Here is a 21,880-nt window from a genome sequence, read left to right as displayed (position 1 = left end):
TGACAAATTAAATAAAGGCAGCCAGATGTTGAGTTAGTGCATGGAGGATAATGTCAAAATATTGCTTACTTAATCTTTTGGACCCATAATTTTGCAAATTTTCACTCTGTGCACAGGGCAAGCATATAGCTCAAGGCAAAAAATCATCTAAACAAATAAGCAACTCTATGCAGCCTTACCCACAAAAGGATGAGCACAACACAAGATGCAATGGTGCTAAGCAAAACTAACTAAATATTGCTTTGGTCAAGGTTGACTGCTGTTTCTGGTGCAAAATTACCTACTGTTGTATATCTTATTTTTTTTATAGATTTTTGAAAAACAGCTTAATGCTTAACTAATTAGGGTTATTGTTCAGACTTGGTTAAATAATGATCAACGAGAATATTTTTCAATTTCTGGAGACCACCCAACATGACTATATATTAAAAGGCTTAACAGCTGATATCATGACTTCTTTTACCTGCTTACCCCTATTTAACTATAACCTTAAATAACTTACACAAGACCTGAGTGTGGCAAATTTAAATAGTTTATTTAAATATGGTGGCGGAAAAGACAGCAGTCAGTCCAACGTCTGCCAGGCAAAACCCAACTGTCCCAGCATTAACCATTGGTAACTCATCAACTGGGGGACAACCAATGAAACCCCTGGGTTCAAGTGGGGGACAACCAACCACACCTCAGGCGCACATATCTACCTTACCGGGACACCACGTCACGAGCTTGAACTGTTTTAACTGACAGCCGCACATAACGCTTGTAAACATTAGTTTTCCATCTGCCTAGTGCCTTAACATACTAGACAGAAGCGCCAGTAACCTCTGTGGACGTGGCGGCCCCAGTCTGGACAATATGGGTGCCGAATTGAACAACTATCTAAGGCTAGTGCAACCCATATCTGCTTGGAAAAACCACCAAGAACGGGTTCCTAGTGAGCAGAGAACCATCACCATGCCCACCGCCATGAGACCACGGGCGAAGGCTGGCAAATTCACCAACATTTGGTACTGCTCATACACAGGAACTAACCCTGGGCGCTAACGTGATCCAGCGTACCCTACCCAGCTGGTCTGATTTGAACCTCCTCACTGTACAGTTAACCTGGGAGTGTGCAAGCACCATGTGCAATCACTTTGCTCACTTGAAACCTACAGTACAATATCACAAAGGCAAGGCGAACCAGGGAACTCTCATACGCAATGCCCTCCATCGCGTGGAAATCTCTGCTATAAGGAGTAACCCCTAACATGCCTGCTGTGCCTAAAATGTAACCATTAGGGACTACAGTGTAAATACTGTGCAGCAAACAATATAAAGGAAGTGAGCAAAGCATAAACATAAGGGACTGTAGTGCCATAGGAGTCTGCATTGCAAATACTGTATACAAGATTAATCAAATGTGCAGGCTATGGTGCAATTCCAATTACCTCAAGCAAAGCCCGCTCTCACAGGATTAATGCCCGCACCCAAGCTGAAAAAGTGAGGCCAGAAATATCGGGCTATGTTTATACTGTGTCCCTGCAGACCCAATGATTACCAGATAACATTGTCGCCTGTAGGGTGAACTGAGCTGAATCAAATGAACTATGAGGGTCTGCTACCTCCTGGTACTGGACTGATCAGTGGCTCCTGACAAGACTACAAGAACATTTGTCTAAATTCATATAGACAAGAAATGTCCAGCTCTGAAAAAAACACTTCTCATCAATATAACTGGTCCAAACCCAGAACCATAATAGTAGTAATTTGTAGATATTATTAACAAAATGGGTCTAGGTAACCCTCCCCAGAAAACATTTTTTACTGTGTAGCATGGGGACGTAAACCAGGGAACAAGTAGGGCTGCGACACAGGTCATAGGCCCCCTTTGACGACCCACTCCTGTTGGAGGTGAAAGACAACAGTGTCGTTAACGGGGAGACCACTTCCAGAATATCGTCAGCTAATAGGCCCAATCCAAATTGACGAGTGCATCTCTATCGTCTGCCTCAGGAACGCATATAACCATACATAAGGAATTATTCTGAACGTACAGCCCCCTTGTTTTTAACTAGTACTTTCGCTGATAGCCAATAGTTCTCTGCATATAATTATATCCAAATGCCCTGTGCCTTTGTAAAATTCGACAAGCTCCCTCTTGGACACTCTGCAAACCCAGTGTTATACTCAGGGGAGTCTCTCAGACAGTATTTGCACCAGCTTAGCAGGGCATGGAGTCTAACAGCCTTTCAGGTCTTCACTAAGAACTTCCGCAAGGCAGGATGTGCTTGGCTACTGAGAAACTGCAGGTCGCGGCCCTGGTTAAGCCTAGACAGATAGACAAGCTGCAAGATAATATAGAATTGGTACCTGCAGGAGGTTTTGCTGAGACGTCAGGAAGGAGTCGGATCTGGTACAAAATAGCAGATGATAGCAGTGCCAAAGGGAGATCCAATAGAATAGTGAGGCTCAAGCCGGGTCTGATTCACAATAGCAGAGTTATCCCATAGGAGGTCCAATTAGCAAACACAGGAGCTGACAGGGAGAGCCAGGAGTCAGATGAGTAACCTGTTGCTCTGACACAGGGCTTGAGTCAGAGTGCGATCTTTATACAGGTGGAGGAGGAGTTTTGAATTCCCCGCCAGGGATCACATGATCAGGACTGCCACAACCTGGAAGTGAGAGGCAGCCAGGAGCGCGAAGGATCATGGATCGGGTAAGTATTACACACAGTAGCTTCATAAGAGGAGCACTGCTTGATCACATGAACCAAGTGGTGCAATGCATACCCCACATGTATCTGTATCATCATACCCTACATGTATCTGTATCCGATCATCATATCTGTATCCGTATCATGCCTCTGCATATGTGTCTCTACATATCTTTATCAACGCCAAAATATTCACTTAGCAGAAAAATAGAAACATTTAATAAAAAACCTGTCCCCACAGATGCAGATAGAACATCAGATACAGACTTTGTATAATATAATGCTAAGTGATGTTGCCATTTCACATTGCAGCTAAAACAGGTTTGCTCCACCATGCTAGTAGTGTAATTAGCATACACAGACCTGTTCAAAAATAAAGTTAATATGACAGCCTGTCCATGACGCGTGCTGAGAAAATTTGGACAGTGAAGCTGAAGAAAAACTAAGATCGGGCGGATAGCACCGTGGTGCCTTAGGTGAATGGCACTATTTTTAATAAAGGATAAACTGTGGACCATAGAACACCTAGCAAATATAGTAAATCCCACTGAGACTTACTGTTAGGAAATGTATTACAAAGATTATCCGCCTCCTTTATCAACACAGATGACACAAACTGGTCCTGTCTTTCTCCAGTTCATTGAGGTATCGCTCCAGTAATTGGCCCTCAGTAGGTAAAATCGTTTCATTGGTCACTCCCTTAAACAGAACCTCCTGGGAGTAACATAGTTCAAGTGTAGATCTGTAACCACAACTGATGGATACCTCATCGACCGCAAAATGTCCCTCAAAAGAAAAATGGCACAGGTTGGCACAATAAACCTGTATGGCCCCTGCTGGTAGACTATTACAGAATAGTGTACTAGCCATGTACATGCAAGAACAATCACGCACATACCTAATTAATGAGCAAGGAGGAGCCCGGGGTGGCGCTACCCACAATCAACTGAATGCTATTAGGTAAAATTATGATGCAATAACTGCTATACCCAGGAAGAACTGTGCCCCTAAAGCCTGTGTACCTAATAAGTCTGCACGCACCGTGTCAACTGTGATAATAGAGGGAACTTGCTAAGGACACACCCCACTCCAAACCTGTAAGCTATGTCGCATAGCTGGCTGCTCCTCCATAACATCAAGTGTACTCACTACCCTCCCTTATAGCAGATCCCATCCGTATGAACTGCATCTGTTACCAGGACAAAATGAAGTGTAAGAAAACGTGCATACATATAATGATATACTCGGAGTATAGGGAGATGTGCCAGTACTAAAATATACATCACAATTATATTACAGACAGTCAAACCTTGGACCATTACATAAAATTACATATAAGTTCCGCAGGGATTCTGCTACACATCTCGCAAATCCTGTCACAAAGGCATTAATGAGCAGTCTATTGATACAATCCCTAATGGGAACATTGCTACATGTTATATAAGGAGTTGGCTCATGTATACATGGTAATGAGAGTAGCAGAGAATACACATCAGGGGCCCTGACAATGCCTGCATCAAGCAGAGGTGTAGCGTCATAACAAAATTTATACCTGTGGTAGGGGGGGGGAATGTTGGCAGAAAATCTGAGACGGGCCCTACATGTTGAAGCTGTGGGCAGACACCCCTTTCCCCGCATGCAGGTAGTGGGCGCAGTTATAACTGTGGGAACTGCTGCCAGTGAAGGGGGGGGGCACAACCTTAGTATTAAGTGTCTGCAAATCAGTATCCCCATTTAAATACAATAGGCAGGTACAGCATGCAAGGAGCATCCCAATGTATTCAAGCTATAAGGCAGCACCTTAAAAGCACAGGGTTTTTTTTGTTTTTTTTTAATAAATTGACATTTGAAGTAAATACATAAGACCGTCCCTCCTGTCCTACCAACGGAAGCACCCCTCTGGCTCCAGAAACCGTGCCCCCTTGGGAACCAGTAGACGCATGTTGTGGGACATTGCTCCCACCCAAAGCAGCCACCCTGGGCCTCTGTCTGTGAACCCCAGTCCTAGCAGGGGAAGCCACATCATACCTCACCTGGGGGGGAGGCTCTACTTCCCCCAGCGACCATGCCATCCTGGGACCTAGCGTCCTTAATGCCTGTGGGGGGGCTTCCCCTGGGATACAGGAACTGAGCTGGGGGCCAATGAAAAATACAGCAGAATACAGACAGAAGGCACACGATTTAAGGAGTTCCTGTGTGGGTGGGAGGGTGGCAAATGAAGAGCAAGGGATTATGTTTTAGAAAAATCCTTTGGTTCATTGGGAAGCAGCCTTGCAGCAAGGGGATCTAGACCACAGCCCATTTTTATATTAATTTTTATTTAAATATTTATTTAACAAGGCACTCTACAGCTGGACAGCATAATACGCAATTTAGTAAGAGTCCCAGCTTTGCTGTGTTTCCATTTCTTTCCATTTCTCCTGCTCATCCTGTGTATCACCAGAATTAAACTTCAAATACATTCCTTTGGAGCTGATGGCGGAGCAGACAGTTGCCTCATAAAATTGCACTGCTGTTATAACAGGTGAAGGGGAACGATCACTAATAGCTGTAAAAGCCACTAATTAGTCAAATAACCCTATTATTTAAATTAGATGTAAAGTATACATTTTATATATTTTCTGATCATTGTGGCCATGTGATATATTACGCACTTAAAGAGTGATTGTGCATGTATATGTTATCTTTCCATAACTATCAGAAATGATTTTTTTAATAAGAATTATTTATAAATTGCTCATTCGATATCAAAAGATACAGTCTTATTAGCAGCAACATTTTAAACAAAAGGCAAGAAGAACAGAATATTCTCATCATAATGAAATTTTTTTCTATGTTAGCCAAGCTAAGCTCTGTAATTTGGTACATACAGTATGGTCTCCTTTAATCCTCTCTTCTCTGCTTCAGTATGTATCATGCTGAATAAAGCTGCTCAGCTAATGCTACCCTTTTACAAAACACCCCTCTTTCTTTCCACCTAATGAGATTGCTGCTCAATTGTATTTTAATGGTACTACTGTATTCTGTAGATATTCATTTTAGCTTTCCCAATATACCCCTACACACAAATCCATCATTTAGCCTTAGCAAATGTGTTATCCATCCTGATTACCCATAAAGCAGATTTTTTTACCTCCTTATGTCTAACAAGCATTAGTTAATCCATTAATCCAATTTAGACACACCTATTATCATACATGACAGTATGTAAATCTAAGATAATGGAGTAAGCAAAGAGGTGGAACAATGCGTCGCCAAGCCCCATAACAAAGTTTGGGTAGGGACTCAAAAATGCCTCTGTATCTTCAAGGGCCCCCCGCTCTGCAGAGAAAGGGCCTTTTCTGAGCATGCGTGGTTGTCTCTTTTCAAAGCAGAGCGGTAACTTTGGACAATGAAGTGGCGGCCCAGGGGTGCTGGGGGTCTCCCGAAGGAGCTTTAGAAAAGCGGGGGACCAGCATTTCTTGGTGACCTCATCTATGGGCCCCTTAGTGATGACACCTCCTGCACCCACAGTAGTTCCACCACTGGGGAAGAACTTTTAATAAAGCACACAAGATCTGTGTACAAGGTCTGTGACTGTAGACATTTACAACGCTAAGTGTGCATTAACTATAATGGAATAACCCAGTTTTGGGTCAATGTTATATCATGCCTTATGGTTTCAGCTTTCACTGGTAACTTCAATCATTGGGAACATCAGCAGAATCTTACTATGGGGAAACTTTAATTCTGCTTGATACCAATAATAGCAGTCAAGGATAACTACTACTTAAAAGAGAAATTACAGTCATTCTCACAGATTACATTATACTGAAAACATTCTGGGTTACTAGGTTACTAACGTAATTTAACATAAGAGCAGCAGACATTTATACTATATCAATAGTCATGTGTGGGGGGTATTGGTAAATAACAACCTGTGGACACAAGTTAATAACCATAGTTAAAGATGTCCATTACTAATAAATTGACATATTGAATTATTGACCATTTGGTATCTTGGATTGCCAAAACTAGCTCTATAGAATGTTCTGCTAACCTGCACAACAACCTATAGTACATTATTGTACAGTGAGATGTTTATCACTATGCAGCAACAAGCAATATGTGTCTATTCTATATATTACATTACAGTACATAAATATTGCTTCCTTAATTGCCCTGTAAATAAACTATTATTCATAAGGAAAACACTCTGATTTTTAAAAACAAAACAAAAAACAAAAATGAAATATAACAACATCTTAAATAAAATGTGTGATATTATGTCAATTACATTATTATTTAGTCTGATGTTAAAATATCATTCCCAAAGAGTTGAAAGAGCATATAATTTTAGTAAATAGTAGCACACTATTATTGTGTTTTGTTGCTAGCTTGTTTGCAACCTGTTTGTACTCATGTTAAATGCATGAAAATGGGACTGACAGTAGAAAAACATTGTTGCATTTGCCTTTGATGTGTATTTTTATTAGCATATAAAACGCTAGTTAGTATGAGGTCTTTATGTGATGTAGCACATATATAGGGCTAGTTTGTCAGTAGTAGCTGTATTATATTAAAAACGGTAATTTAAGTCTGAGAAAGAATGATGCACTTATACAGACAGAATAAAAGTTGTTAATTGCAGAGAGACAAGCTGCAGTTTGCAAAACAATACATAAGGCAGAAATATAGTTATACCGTACACTATCTTAGCTCTTGGGAATGCTGTTTGACACTCATCATATGCTATTAGAAGAAATTATTCAGTGCCTTTCTTTTGTATGGAAATAATGCATCATGAAAGTTTTTAACTGCATGAACATTTCATTTTCCACTACAAATTATACATTTTGTTCACATAATAAAGAAGACAGCATAAGCAAGTATCTTCACCTCTTACAAACAAGCATCACAGCAAAATGACCCCTGTGGTGGCAAGAAAGAATGCAAACACAGCTAGGGATCAAGAAAGAAGAGTAAATGTTTAAGACACTATATATAGTATATTGTTCAAAGCTGCGATTGACTTGATATGGTCACAAGACTTAAGCAATATAACATTGGTTTAAATATGAAATAATATACATGACAATAATGTGTAATGCACAGTAATTCTAAATTTATTGTATTTGCTTTTAAATATTTTTAGAATATTAACAATGTTAATATTTATGATAGATATACCATGCAAACAAATATGGAAACTGTAAAAATGGTATTAACTTGAAAAATAAATGTACATCTGTTCTAAGTAACAGATAATCCAAATTTAGTCTCTTGGCATCCCAAAAGCAGCGCCAAGCTTGTAGTATTTTGGTGACCATGGCAATTTATTGTTGACTACGCTACTTGTCTGCGGGGTTGTTATCACAATGCTGCCTAAACACTTACAGACTATGTGCATTGATATATGTAGAGTTATGGTGAATGTAAAATTGACTTATTGTAGAAACATATACAGTGCAACCATAATCCTATTAATAATGATTGAATATACTTCTTATTAAACTATATACATCAATATTTACTTACTGAGTTTGTGTTAGACAAGACAGAAATATGGAGATTAAGCGATTTAGAGAGCAGCTCAGGCAGTAATTTGTTTTTGTTTTTTATTCAATGCATGTGTGTCTAATTGGTGCCTAACCTAGTATGACATTTATCCAAAATGATTGATTTTATACTTTAAATATCTGACATACAGTAAGTTAAATAAGAGTTAATATACAAGGTGTTTATTTTATTCTGGTACACGCCATTTCATGCATACTCTTAGGAAAAACTTTAGCATCTTTAAAGACGCTACATGCACATGTGAACAGATCTGTATGCTTATTTCATGTTAGAATTAAAATCTGTTTTGTGATTATCGAACTTTATGAATTATCTACTGTAGATTGTACCATTTATGAAGCAGGGGGACTATAATTGATTGGTTTGAGGTTATATCATTCCTGAAGCAATGGTAAATTACAAATGTTCAGCAAATCGTATTATAACTTTACTTGGACACAATACAGTGTAATAGTGTATTTTCCATCACTTTCTAAATTTTCTAAAAGGTGGTTTCACAACCTGTTGTGAGAGTACCCCCAGGCTTTCACACAGATTCATGGAGTACTTCAGCCTTTGAAATGGAATTAACCAACCTAAAAATATGTGTTAACAAAATGTAATCCAATAGGTATAATAACAAACATTGCTATAGAAATAATAATAATACTTATTATTATTATCCTCACAATTCTTTACCAGCATGGAAATCAGTTTACTGCTGTCAGTAAGATATAGCTCATATATAATTGCCAGAAAGGCTTGTCAATAACTGTTAAGTAGACAAGAACAGAAAAAGATGCATTACTTATACACTAGAACGCAAGTACAAAAGAATCTGTCAGAAATGTGTATATCTGCCATTACATTTACTGCTCCATGGGGAGTGTGCAGTATTTTACAAATGTAGCACATTAGTAGCCTGTCAGCATTAAGGGTGAAATAAAATTTAAAGCAATCTTACCAATTTCCCGGGAAATCTGTGTAAATGCTTCAACACCACTTTCGCCGTAGTTGCCTTCTGAAGCTAGTGTTGATACATAATTCCACCCTAGTGCTGTGACAATATCGACCATTGCTTGGGCCTGATAGGAGTCAGGTGGGACCACTCGCGAAAAAAAGTCATAGCGACTGTTGTCACTGAGTTCTGGTGCAGTAGATGCATAGCTGATTTGAGGTATCTACAGAGCGAAAATACAACGATGTTATTTATATTGTACATTTACTATGGTCTGTTGGAAAATATTTACTAAAGAAGTATCTGAAATTCTAGAAATGTATACTCTATAAAATTCTTTAAATATGTATTATAAATATTCACAAATTTCTATTTTATGCTACTGAACAACTGTCTCACATATGTTTTTAACAAATGAAAATGTTTATCTTCCAGTGAAAGCGATTTTATTTCACTACCTACAATTGTTATCCTCCAACAAGGCAGTAATTTCATTAAATCAGAGATACACATAGTTTATTCAAAGAGAGCAGAATGTAAATAAGTAAAGCAGAAAATGACATTTATTTCAGGACTCTTTTTGCCAATACTTAGAGATTATCTCAAAAACATTTGAACTACATTCTGAGATTAATACAGATATATTTCTTTACAAATCCAATAGATTCAAATGCTTGGTTGTACATCCAAAATATAATCGATTTGGCTTGTACAAAATACTTTGCAGAGCAAGAAACAGGACATGATGAAAATAAATGGATTTAATAGATGGATATAATAAATAGAAGAATGTTGATCAGAAGGAGGTACTGGAATAAATAATATGACTGTTGAAATATTCTCTAAGTTGAATCTACACATAGAAGTATCCTGGACATTTAATACTTCTGAAATATATATAATTAAAGCACAGAATATAAATGAAAAGCCATCAAAATCCCTGAGGTGTTTTTAACCTCATAGGTGCTTAGTCTTGTCCTTAGTGCCAGAACAAACATTTAGGTGAAAAACAAAAATAAGACAAAATTTGCGCTATCATGTTTTTAATTTGTTGTGCATGATACAAGTTTGTAAGAAAGTTGTTATGAATATAAGTTTATTATTAGAAATAATTGTGGAGAAATGTAAATTTAGCTATAAGTTTATCACTCAAACAAAATAAATAACAATATCTGTATAACCTAGCGGTGTATTGTAAATGTCAAAACTGTTGCGTGAAAATATTTGCAGATTAGATGCACTATTTGATTCTGTTAATATTTCAGTATACATATGGTATTTTGCTTTAAAATGTGAATAAATCCATAATACAGCAGTTTACCAGTACTCACATCTGTGTAATACTTTATGCGACTGGAAATAAAAGAAATATATAATCTATCCATGATTCTTACCATATCATCTGGCTTTGCTTTTGGTAGCAGAAAACTCTGGGAAATTAATCCGAGTTTATAGGTATTATTGTTTGTTTGCATTTTTTTACACCACTTGCAATGGAAGTTAAAATATCAGAGGTAAAATATTGTTAGGGTTTTACAGAAATTGAACTATAAACTCTATATATTATTATTAATATTATTACCAGTTATTTATATAGCGCCACTAATTCCGCAGCGCTATACAGAGAACTTACTCACATCAGTCCCTGCCCCATTGGGGCTTTCAATCTAAATTCCCTAACACACACACACACACACACACACGGGTCAATTTGTTATCAGCCAATAAACCTAACAGTATGTTTTTGGCGTGTGGGAGGAAACCGGAGCACCCAGAGGAAACCCACGCAAACACAGGGAGAACATACAAACTCCACACAGATAAGGCCATGGTCGGGAATTGAACTCATGACCCCAGCACTGTGAGGCAGAAGTGCTAACCACTTAGCCGCCGTGCTGCCCATAATGATAATAGGAGACTGGGCTCTGGTTCCTGGGAGGATTCTAAGTGAGATATAACTGCCAGTATTTTGCCCCAGTGCTGTAAGGCAGAAGTGCTAACCACTTGGCCACTGTGCTGCCCATAAACTCTATATATTAAAATAATGTGAATTGATAAAAGCAGGTACATTTTTAATTATTTATATAATCTAGAAAAAAATGTGATATCTATCATGACTTGTATTATTCCTACAGATTCTTAGACAAGACAGTAGAGAAATTATGTAATGTATTTCTTTTTATTTCATTGTATTTGATTGTCTTGCTTGTGATCATCAATTGTAGAAAAATTGAGACAAGCAAGTTTGAAAAACAAGCAAGATCTTAGAGCCACACAAGGGGATGGAAACAATCACATGCTTAATCATTTCAGGAGCAACTAAGCTCAATAAGTCAGCTGTTGTTGAACTACAATTGTCATTAATGTCACCAGGCCTCAAAACAAGTGAAGAGAGACTTTAATCACATACCTCTGGCCCACAACACTCTACTAAGTTAACTTTGGTCAGTCAAATATTATATATAATTATTTCTCCAACTTAGAATACACATGCATAGAAATATAATATGCATTCTGATAGATGAAATGTGTTTTTACCATATCATGGATAAAACTCTCAATACAAGTAAAGAGCCATTTATTTATTTATTTGTTTTACATACATACACATCTTCTCCTAAACAAAGTTCCCTTTGCAATAGATTGTATTCCATTTTTGTGTATTGCATAACAGCCTTTTATTAAATGTTCAAATGAAGTGTGTCCTGTGATTAAGCATTTGAATGGCGTCACAAAGGAATCCTTGGGGTTTAGAGATGGAACACTCATAGGGTGACAGCTGCAGTTACTGTCTTCTGGCCAACAGTGACATCTGCAATTTGCCATCTGCCAAAAGAGCAAAATATCTGGCCAATACATTTACCTTGAAGACACAGATGTTTTTTATTTTGTAACATAGCTAGTGACATCTAAGTTTCGGCTCAGAGGCCCTGCTGCATTATGATCTACTTTTGTTAACATCCGGAATGTCTGATTATCATTGATGGATGAGAAGTAGATATGTGCTGTAGTACTGTAATTTTTAATGAGCACAGCAAAATATAGGAAAATATTGCATATAATGAAAATGTAATGTCCCATTTGTTGAGAGAAGGAAACAACACAATCAACTATCTGTATGTAATGATGCATTCAGAATATATATATAATATATAGTTCAGTAGACTAGATCACCTGCTCTATTCCAGAGTGTACTACATTTGGTGTTGGGCTGCATGAGCCTTGGATGGGACTGTAAATTGTTAATGTTTCTGCTGTATCATTATAAATTATGTGTGGATATATATGATGTGTTGTGTGATGTATAATCATAGTTAAGCTTGCATGCACCAGTTATACAGTATGAGCTTGATTCATCAAGGCACGTATCTGACGATTTTGAGCGTATCAAACGCATAATCACTCTGCGCATGCCCAGAACCGGGACATACGCCAGCAAACCCTGTCCACTCCGTCATCGAACGCAAAGGACACTTACTTCAGCCTACAGTTTTGGTGAGAGAACGGGGCAGGGCAGGGGCGTTTTGTTGTAGTCTATGTACAGTAGGGGTGTGCCAAACTCAACTGCATGCAGTCAGTTTCCTATCAAGCTCTGAGCATCACAAAGTTACTTGTTTATCTGCCATATCTCTTGCTCTAGCCACAGGGCTAGTCTAAGTCCTGAGCAGTAGTGATCACAGTCTCGTATGCATGTTATAATATATGTTTGCAATCAAGAGAAAGTGTAAAAATGTGTTTTCTGTTCAGTAGACATTAACAGCATACTAATAAATGTATTTCATGGAGAAAAGCATCACTTAAAAAGAGTGTAGCAGAGCACAGCAAACCTACCTCTAAATTAAACAGTGCATGTATCTTGAGATACATGCCTTGATGAATTCGGGCGTGCACAAAGCTGAAATACATGTTTTTTTTCTAAACACACATTGCGCTCAGTGGGCCTGAGTCATTAAGGAAAGCAAAGCAAAAAAAGTAGTAAATTTGCTCCTGGACAAACCATGTTACAATGCAAGGGGTGCAAATTATAAATGTTTATTATTTTGCATATAAGTTAAATACTGGCAGTTTTTTTATGTAACACACAATATTTGAAAGCTTCATTTTTACACTGAAATGTAAAGATGATCTAAGACATGACATATCCCAACTATAAATTTGTCCCCACATTTTAAATTTACCTCCCCCTCCAATGAAATATGGTTTTGCCCAGGTGCAAAGTTACTCCTTTGTTATGCTTTGCTCTTCTTAATGACTCAGGCCCAGTATACTGTCTTGATGTATCAGGCCAAATATGTTTGCTTTTTTATTTACATTTTAATGTGTTTAGGTTTAATACATTGTTAATATCAATATACAATAGGCCTCTGATATATATTTTTTCATTATATTAGTTTTTTTAATGTATTTATAGCCTTTTGGTTTATCGGATACCAGCAATTTAGTGCTACCATATACCAATTTTTTTCTGAGTGACACAGAATACAGAATCTTTCTAGAAAAGCTGTTTCTTGTAGTATCTGCATTTTTATATTTTTTTGCACATGAGGTTATTGTTTTGTTACAGTGTTGATATATTACAAACATTCATATCCATTAAAGGTATTAAAAAATTTAATGAGGGCAACAGGATAACTAGAACATGATGACACAATTTGATATTGTAGGGAGATATGTCTCAGCGAACAAAGAAGGACAAGTCTGATATTGGTGGAAATATGTATTATAATAAGCGGGTGCTGCAACTGGGTGCCTGCCGGGGCGCCAAGAGGGGGGAGCGGGTACAGATTACTGGGGCCGCCCGGGGTACCGGGCCTCTGATGTCAGGTAAGCTATATTTTTTCTAAAAAAAAATAAATTAAAATTCTTTTTTTTTCTACTGCGTGCGGGCGACGCACGCGCACACCCGCAGGGGGCAGTGTCTTGGACTATGGGTTGGGAGCTGTCAGTAGGTAGCTCACAGTCCGCTAACAGTATGTAATGTCACACACTGTCCGCGGAGCTCTAAATCTTGCGAGATTTGGCAAGCTCCCGATATTTACAGCTGCACTGCTCACTCAGCAGGATCAGTACAACTTCGGTAAGTATGCTGAGGGGGTTAATGCTGTGTTTGGGGGATTAATGATGTTCCTGGGTGGTTGATAAAGTGTTTTGGGGGGTTAATGATGTGTTTGTGGGGAGTTTAATGATGTTCCTGGGGGTTAATGATGTGCTTGGGGGGTTAATGATGTTTTTGGGGGTTAGTGATGTGTTTAGGGGGTTAATTAAGTGTTTGGGAGGGGGTGAATGATGTTCCTGAGGGTTTAATGATGTGTTTTAGGGGGCTTAATGAAGTATTTGGGGATGTTAAGGATGTTCCTTGGGGGTTAATGAAGTGTTTGGGGGTTATGATGCATCTGGGGGGAGGGTGTGATATTGCTGGTGTTTGGTGTGATTTGGCTAGGGGGTAGCGTGATATGGCTGGGGGGGTGGAGTGATAAATGTAATGTTTTATTATAATGTATGTATATATTACATACTGCGTGATCTGTGTTATGCACTGTGTTTACCTATTGCCCAGTTTTCAATATTTCATGTACCTATCCACTTTGGTCTTAACATTCCAGGATGCATACAAGAATCCACGCTGTGACAACTGCAATAACAGGTAAGTGATAGCAACACTGTTTTAATACATAAAAGTAGGGATTCAAGAATATCGCGGCTGTGCATTTTTACTGGTTATTCTGTAAAAATATCTGCTCATTTTTGCTCGCACCCCTATGGCGTGCAAGCAAAAATCAGTGGATATTTCACTAAAAAAAATGTGCATATTTTGTTCTAATGGAATCTTCCTCAATTTGTCATATTTAAAGTGACGCAACCACGCCCCATGTTGACCACGTCTCCAAGAAACTAGCCTCGCCCCCTTTAACGGTGCCACCATGCCCTTCCTTTCTCATCAATGGAGGTGGGGGGCCCAAAAATTTGCTTCACCTGGGCCCCAAATTCCTCTTGGTGGCCCTAGGTACATGCCATATCACCCAATTTAGACTTGTCTTTTTATATTATATGTATGGGATCTATCATCCAGAATGATTGAGATGTTGGTTTTTGGCTAATGCCAAATTTCATATTACAATTATGAGAATCAGTATTCTTAAAATTAGTCACACAATTCCTTAACTTGATCTTAATTCAATGAATTTCAAAAAAATGTCCAACTCTTAAAAAGAGCTACAGCATTTGGGAAGTTTCTTTAGAGATCAATGATATAGAGTAATGCTGCCTGAAGAACACACAGCTTGCATTGTTATTACCATTTATATGAATGCATCCCATTACGCATTTACCCCTCTCTGCATCTGTCTTCAATAATATGAGCATTTATTTTTAAATGTTTCCAAGACAGTATGCTAATCACACATATGAATATTTTTTCAGTCTTTGTATAATTTTATTGACCGACTCTTACAGTTATGTGAAGAATTTTAAGCTTTAAGACATTATATGAGACATTAGGGTAGGATTGAAGAATGGGTGAGCAAATTTGCACATTTGAACACATTTATTCTGCTATTGTAGTTTCCAGACTAATTTTGCAAATAATAATAAAGTAAAAATAACAATCACATTAGCAATAGCAAATCCACACAGCACAGCATGGCTTCGAAGCATATTTCTATGATGCAGTGACATTTTTCAGTAATCTTCTGCATTCAGTCAATAATGAATTTGAAACCAGAAATACATTTGGCACCATTGCTAAGAATATTAAGTTAATAGCTTTAAAGGAGAACTAGACCTCCTGCTCACTGGCAGTATAGTTTATGAAGCATCATCTATTGGCTAGCAAAATACATGATATAACACTACTGTCTGGTTAGGTCAGTGCATAAACCATTAATGACCAGGGGCCTGATTCATTAAGGATCTTAAATGAAGAGGATTCTTAATTCAGTCTCCTGGACAAAACCATGTTACATTGCAAGGGGTGCAAATGAGTGTTCTGTTTTGCACATAACTTAAATACTGCCTGTTTTTTCATGTAGCACACAAATACTTGATAGCTTTATTTGTACACTGAAATTTAAAGTTGATATTTGTGTGCTACATGAAAAAACAGGCAGCATTTAACTTATGTGAAAAACAGAACACTCATTTACACCCCTTGCAATATAACATGGTTTTGTCCAGGAGACTGAAATAAGAATCCTCTTCATTTAAAATCCTTAATGAATCAGGCCCCAGATCCTTTTCTGCAGTCCCAATTACTGGCTTAGGGCTCTATTTATTAAATGGAGAAAAGCCCTATAACCTGCGAAAAGTAGAACTGCAGAATTCTCAGGATGGCCATAGCAGATGTCAATAAATTAAAAATGCTTTATTATTTGAATAAATAAAGTTTTAATTTGCCAATAGTTTTATTTATATTTTTATTATTATTATTATTATTATTTTGGAACATATTATTTAATTAGTTTTTTCACTTAGCGAAAATGGAAGCCCAAGCAGAAATTCAATTCCACTGAACTATACACAAACCAGATAAATGGGTCACGCATTCACATATCTGCTTAGACGGGCCCTGAACACGTTACGTCAAGTGTTGCTGCTCCTCGCCAGTATCCCCTGAGTATCACTCTGTCGCCCTGGAGATATTTTATTAATATATTGCAATGATAAGTAATTTTCTATTGCTGAAATAAGCAATAAGAATGATAAATGGGTCCATTAATAATAATGTAGAAGACATTGGGGAGCATTTATGATTCTTGATGCAATAGAAAAAGGCATTGTTGTTCATAGTAACAAATGAGATGTTTGCTTTCATTTTCCAAACGCCATTAGAAAAATAGCATATTTTTATTGGTTACTATGGGCAAATATACATTTTCCTTTTCATCACAGTTCAAAAATTTCTTCCATTGTGTTCTTAATTTAGGATATCACTGATCACTGTCCATTAGCTAAGTTAACACAATTAAAGTCTGCAGGTAAACAGAATGACTAATCAACAGTTTTAATTCAGATATATGGCAAAAATCTAAACAGAGCATTAGTTCCAATTAATGTATCCTGAGCTATCTAAATCTAATTTACTCTTGGGATGTGCTTAACAAATGGCCCCAATGATAAATTCCCCTGAGTGGGCTCACAAATCAGTTTGGCAGAACTAGTATGCTATATTTAAGAACTTTCCTTTATGGAATATCTTGGAATTAATAAAGCTCACCCTAAATATCTGAAAAAACCCTACAATTATTCACATTAAAATACATTTGATCGGAGTAGTCTTTGTCTGGTCTAGCACCTGATGGTTATTCCACTCTTCATTTCTGAGATGTGCATGCTGTATACAGTTCAAGGTCAACGTCCAGTAACCTGATTGGTGAGATTCCTTCAATAATCACTGGGAAAATTTTGCATTGTCAAGATGTAGGGTTGTTTTCTTTTAACCTTCTGCCATAATGAAAGCTATCCACAGAATCATCCAGTTCTAGAAATAAAGTAGTGGGATTTGGACCTTCTTCCAAACTGAAGAAGCCAATATTAAAAAGACCCAAGGAATTGCCCTCCAAATCAGGGTCAGAAATATTGATCCAGTCCAATGTGAATATAGGGAACTTTGCATCCATTTTGTTTCTGGTTCATCTGTGTAGATTCTTTGTGCAATTTTTTTGTGAATAGTCGAACTGTGACCTATCTACTGAAATTAAAACATAATTTAAAAGATTAGTCTACTATCACATTTGGACAACCCCCATAATTAATTTATCTTTATCTTTTTTTTCTCACAAGGTAGTGTTCTGTAATTTGCAACGAATGCACCCACTCATCTTCTACCATTGGCCGGTGTAAACATCTGCTCCTGTCACAATCTTGCTCTGTAAACCCATATGTTTTGGCAGAAATCTAGCTCCATGTGAACAAATCAAGGGCACAGCACCATCAAATAACATTTTATGCTAAAACTCGCTTCAGAAATTAGTTCCACTGAATGTTGTCATTTTCAGTGGGGTAAAACATTTTGTTCACAGTGGAATATAAATGCTTGACTACTGTTTTATTAACGAAACATTAATATGTGATATCCTAGCCAATCCGTCAGGTTCTTCCAGAAAAGTAGAAAAATGTGGAATGATGTTAAAGTGAATTATTGCAGTAAAATCATATGTTCCTGATATTAATGCAGTGCCCTACAAATGGTATATAGCCCTTTAAATGCTGTTTTGATCACAGGTTCAGTGTGTTAGTGTGTTAATATGTAAAAGGTTAAGCTGTTAGGCATAAAGTGAGGTACTAAGATTTAATGTCGTAACATTAGAGACTAGACCAATAGCATTAGTGTCGCATAGAAAGCGTAAACATGGCAAGAATGACCATCCCACCAACGGTGCCTTTCTGGACAATTAGGAAGAGGTCCGCAGAGCAAGAAGGACAAGCGGTGATGCACTGCTCAGCCGATTAGTAGGAGCCTGCACTTGACGGGAGCAGACCTGTCATACCGCTGTTGCCCCAACTGCACTACAGAAAAGCAAAAGAGAGATAAAACATAGGAAAAGAGTTTAAAAAGGGAAGAAAGAAAAAGAAAGTGAGTAAAGAAAGTTATAGGCATAATTTAAAGGCACAAAGAGAGAAAGAACAGACATATAGGACTAGATAAAGATTAAGGGGAAGTTGAGAATAGAGATAACAGTAGGAGCTGACAGACTAAAGAAGAAATATAAAGGGCAACAGGATAGAGAAGAGGTGCTAATGAGAAACTTTAAGGCGCAACAAGAAATATAAGATACTAAGGGTATTTTGTCATAAGAGGTGAAAAGGGGATAAGCTGTCCAGAGGAAGCAAGGGAAACAACTGAGGATAGATATAAGAAGGGAATATGAGAGAGTAATAATAGCATTCTTGTCTACTCTCTCGCAATGTCAGGGAGACTCTTGAAATTCAGGGACTCCTCCTGAACTCCTAGGAGAGAAGGTCATCCTTTCCAGATAATGATTCTCTTTCTTGCAAAATGGGCCGGGTATGGGACCTAGATGACACGATTCACATCATCAGGCTCTGTCTCTGCTGTGTGCAGGGGCGGATCTAGAGGATACTTCTACCCGGGGCAATTTAGGCCCCGCCCCCTTTTTGACATCTGAGGCTGTCGGCGGCTGCATACTATGTGCAGTTCCGTTCAGCAGTGACAGGTAGGGACAGTGTGCTGCCCGGATGCTCTGATTGTGTTTAAAACACAGTCAGAGCGGCCGGACAGCACACTGTCCCTGCGGAACGGAACTGCACATAGTATGCAGCCGCCGGCAGCAAGCCCCTGCTAGGGGGGGCGATCGCCCCGATTGCGCTCCCCTGGATCCGCCACTGGCTGTGTAAGAATGCATTTTGTATTATCACGCTGCGGTGAGCAGGGCCTGATATGGCCAATCACATTAAATTGGCCTCAATCCCACTGCATGATAATGTTGTAAAATGTTCCAACAAAGTTGCCCCTTTAATGGGAGGTCCAAAACGTAGGCAAGTATGAATACGAGTCAAACTGAAGAAAGGTTTGAGTGAAACAGTGAATAAGGGGTTTTAGAGAAATGAGAGATATATTGAGATTACAGAGTAGCATAGACTGCGGTGAATTGTGACAGGAGAGAATCAGCAACATAAAAATACAGGCTAGTCAGAGAAAGAGTAGCACAAAGAGCAGGAACTGATATAGATTTAGCTGGATAATTCTAGATTTTTTAAAAAAATAAATGAGAAATATAATAGGCAATATAAACATAGTTAGAGCAGATTATTGTTGACACATCTAGTCATCAATATAATTCAGCCAAGACAATGCTACAGAGACTAGAGCTGCATCAACAACACTACAGAGACTACAGCTGCAGCAACAACACTACAGAGGCTACAGCTGCAGAAGCAATGCTATCAACTATGGTTGAAGAGACTAAATTATAAAGTATACAGCTGCAGGGGTCATGTTTATTACCAACCTGCATCATGATCAGATAAGTGTTAAAGTAAGCAGGCCAGCATATCACTCACCACATACACTTTAAAGTAAGGCCTGGTGTGTTAAAAAGCATAGTAGAGCGTTTACATATTTCTACTCTAGATAGAGACTGTTTAATCATAATATCTATATTAGTACTACAGAGGACAAAGCCTACTTGTTTCAAAAATGTTTTATTAATCTAGGAAAACATTAACAATCCCCTAGTTATTTCCCTATTTATGTGACCGTTTTAAAGTAAAGCATGATTTTAAATAATGTTACTATTTTGGAACATATTCATAATGATAAGTATTTTAGCGATGGTTGCTTAGTGTTTGGTGGTAGACTAAATACGTGGTTAAACCTAAGTGTGATTAATTATTATTTACTCTTACTACGTTATGTATTTATTGTGAAATTGTGTTTAATCAAAAAGTGCCCAATTCTTTTTCTGCTACCCTGTAATAAACATTTTTCCTTTAAAGTGTCATATTTTTGGGTCTTGCCATGGTTGGGGGTCTCTCCTGACTAGGTGTTGGGATTGATGACAGCCTCTCCATAAAAAGCACATTTACCATCACTATCCTAACCACAGATTATCACATTAACAGTATGACATTACAAATGGGAAAAATGAATTGTGTTACATTTATGTCAAATCAGATTTTCACATCAATTCCAGAACATCTATATAAACATACAAAGGTTAAGTCACACATTGTTCATCCGGATAACAAAACCTATCCCAATATATTTTAAAATATCTCAGAATGTCAGTGGAACCGAGCAATTGATTTGATGCAAAAGCCATACATCTTTCTGTAATGCAGAGGAGAGAACAATAGAGCGATCTATATCTACATTCTTATTACTATTGCTCATTCTTATATACAGTAGTAGCATCACTAACCCTACCTATGAGGCAAATAAATCAATATGTTGTATCTAAATGAAAATATAGTCAATCCTCACCAGAGTTTGTAGCGTAAACTAAGCGTTGGCAAACAAACAACATTAAAATACCTAATATGCTGAATTTAAAGTCTATTTTTCTTTTCTTTTTTTGTCAGGAATATATGACCCTATGTCATTCTTCAGAGATATAACAATAATATGCAAAGTGATTGCACCCGGGCCGCTCAATCTAACCACGGTTTATGCTGCCAACCCACCCACCCCCCCTGGGATGCAGGTGGTGCATATTACCAGCGGCGCACAGGCGGTCGCATCACATGACACGCGATGCGGCCGCGTCAGTACACAGGTGACTGCGTCACATGACATGCTATCCGGCCGTGTCATCATTGACGCGGCCGCATCGCGTGTCATGTGATACGGCCGCCTGTGCGCCCCCCGGGCTGAAATTTGCCAGCCCACCCCTGAAAATATGTAACTCATATAGTCATGTATTATTATTAATTATTATTATTATTATTATTATTATCCTTTATTCATAAAGTGGCATATACCAATGTATATTAAGGTTATCATGATACAAATCAATAATGTACAATGCCATGAAACGGAAGGTAATGATGGAAAAAGTACGAAGATCCCTTAAATTAAGGTGCACAATGGAAATTAATGAAAAAAACAGCACAAACACCGTGCAGCTGTATAAGAGGTGGCTGTAAACCCTCCACATTGATTACAAAAGAAATAGAATACGAAAAAAAACAATGCTAAAAGTATTAATCTGTGCAAAAAAAAAATAGAGATC

General features: G+C 37.9%; 1 protein-coding gene across 1 annotated transcript in view; it reads right to left on the bottom strand.

The window, feature by feature from the left end:
• GRM8 (glutamate metabotropic receptor 8) overlaps window positions 1–21,880 on the bottom strand; it is a 956,579-nt gene that overhangs the window by 656,867 nt on the left and 277,832 nt on the right. Inside the window, exon 3 of the mRNA XM_075208924.1 lies at window positions 9,198–9,414. Coding sequence (XP_075065025.1) covers window positions 9,198–9,414 — 217 coding nt within the window. The remainder of the gene's footprint in view (window positions 1–9,197; window positions 9,415–21,880) is intronic.

The sequence above is a fragment of the Mixophyes fleayi genome, chromosome 4 (genome assembly GCF_038048845.1).
Source record: "Mixophyes fleayi isolate aMixFle1 chromosome 4, aMixFle1.hap1, whole genome shotgun sequence".
Taxonomy (NCBI): Eukaryota; Metazoa; Chordata; class Amphibia; order Anura; family Limnodynastidae; genus Mixophyes; species Mixophyes fleayi.
This window is presented reverse-complemented; position numbering and strand designations above follow the sequence as displayed.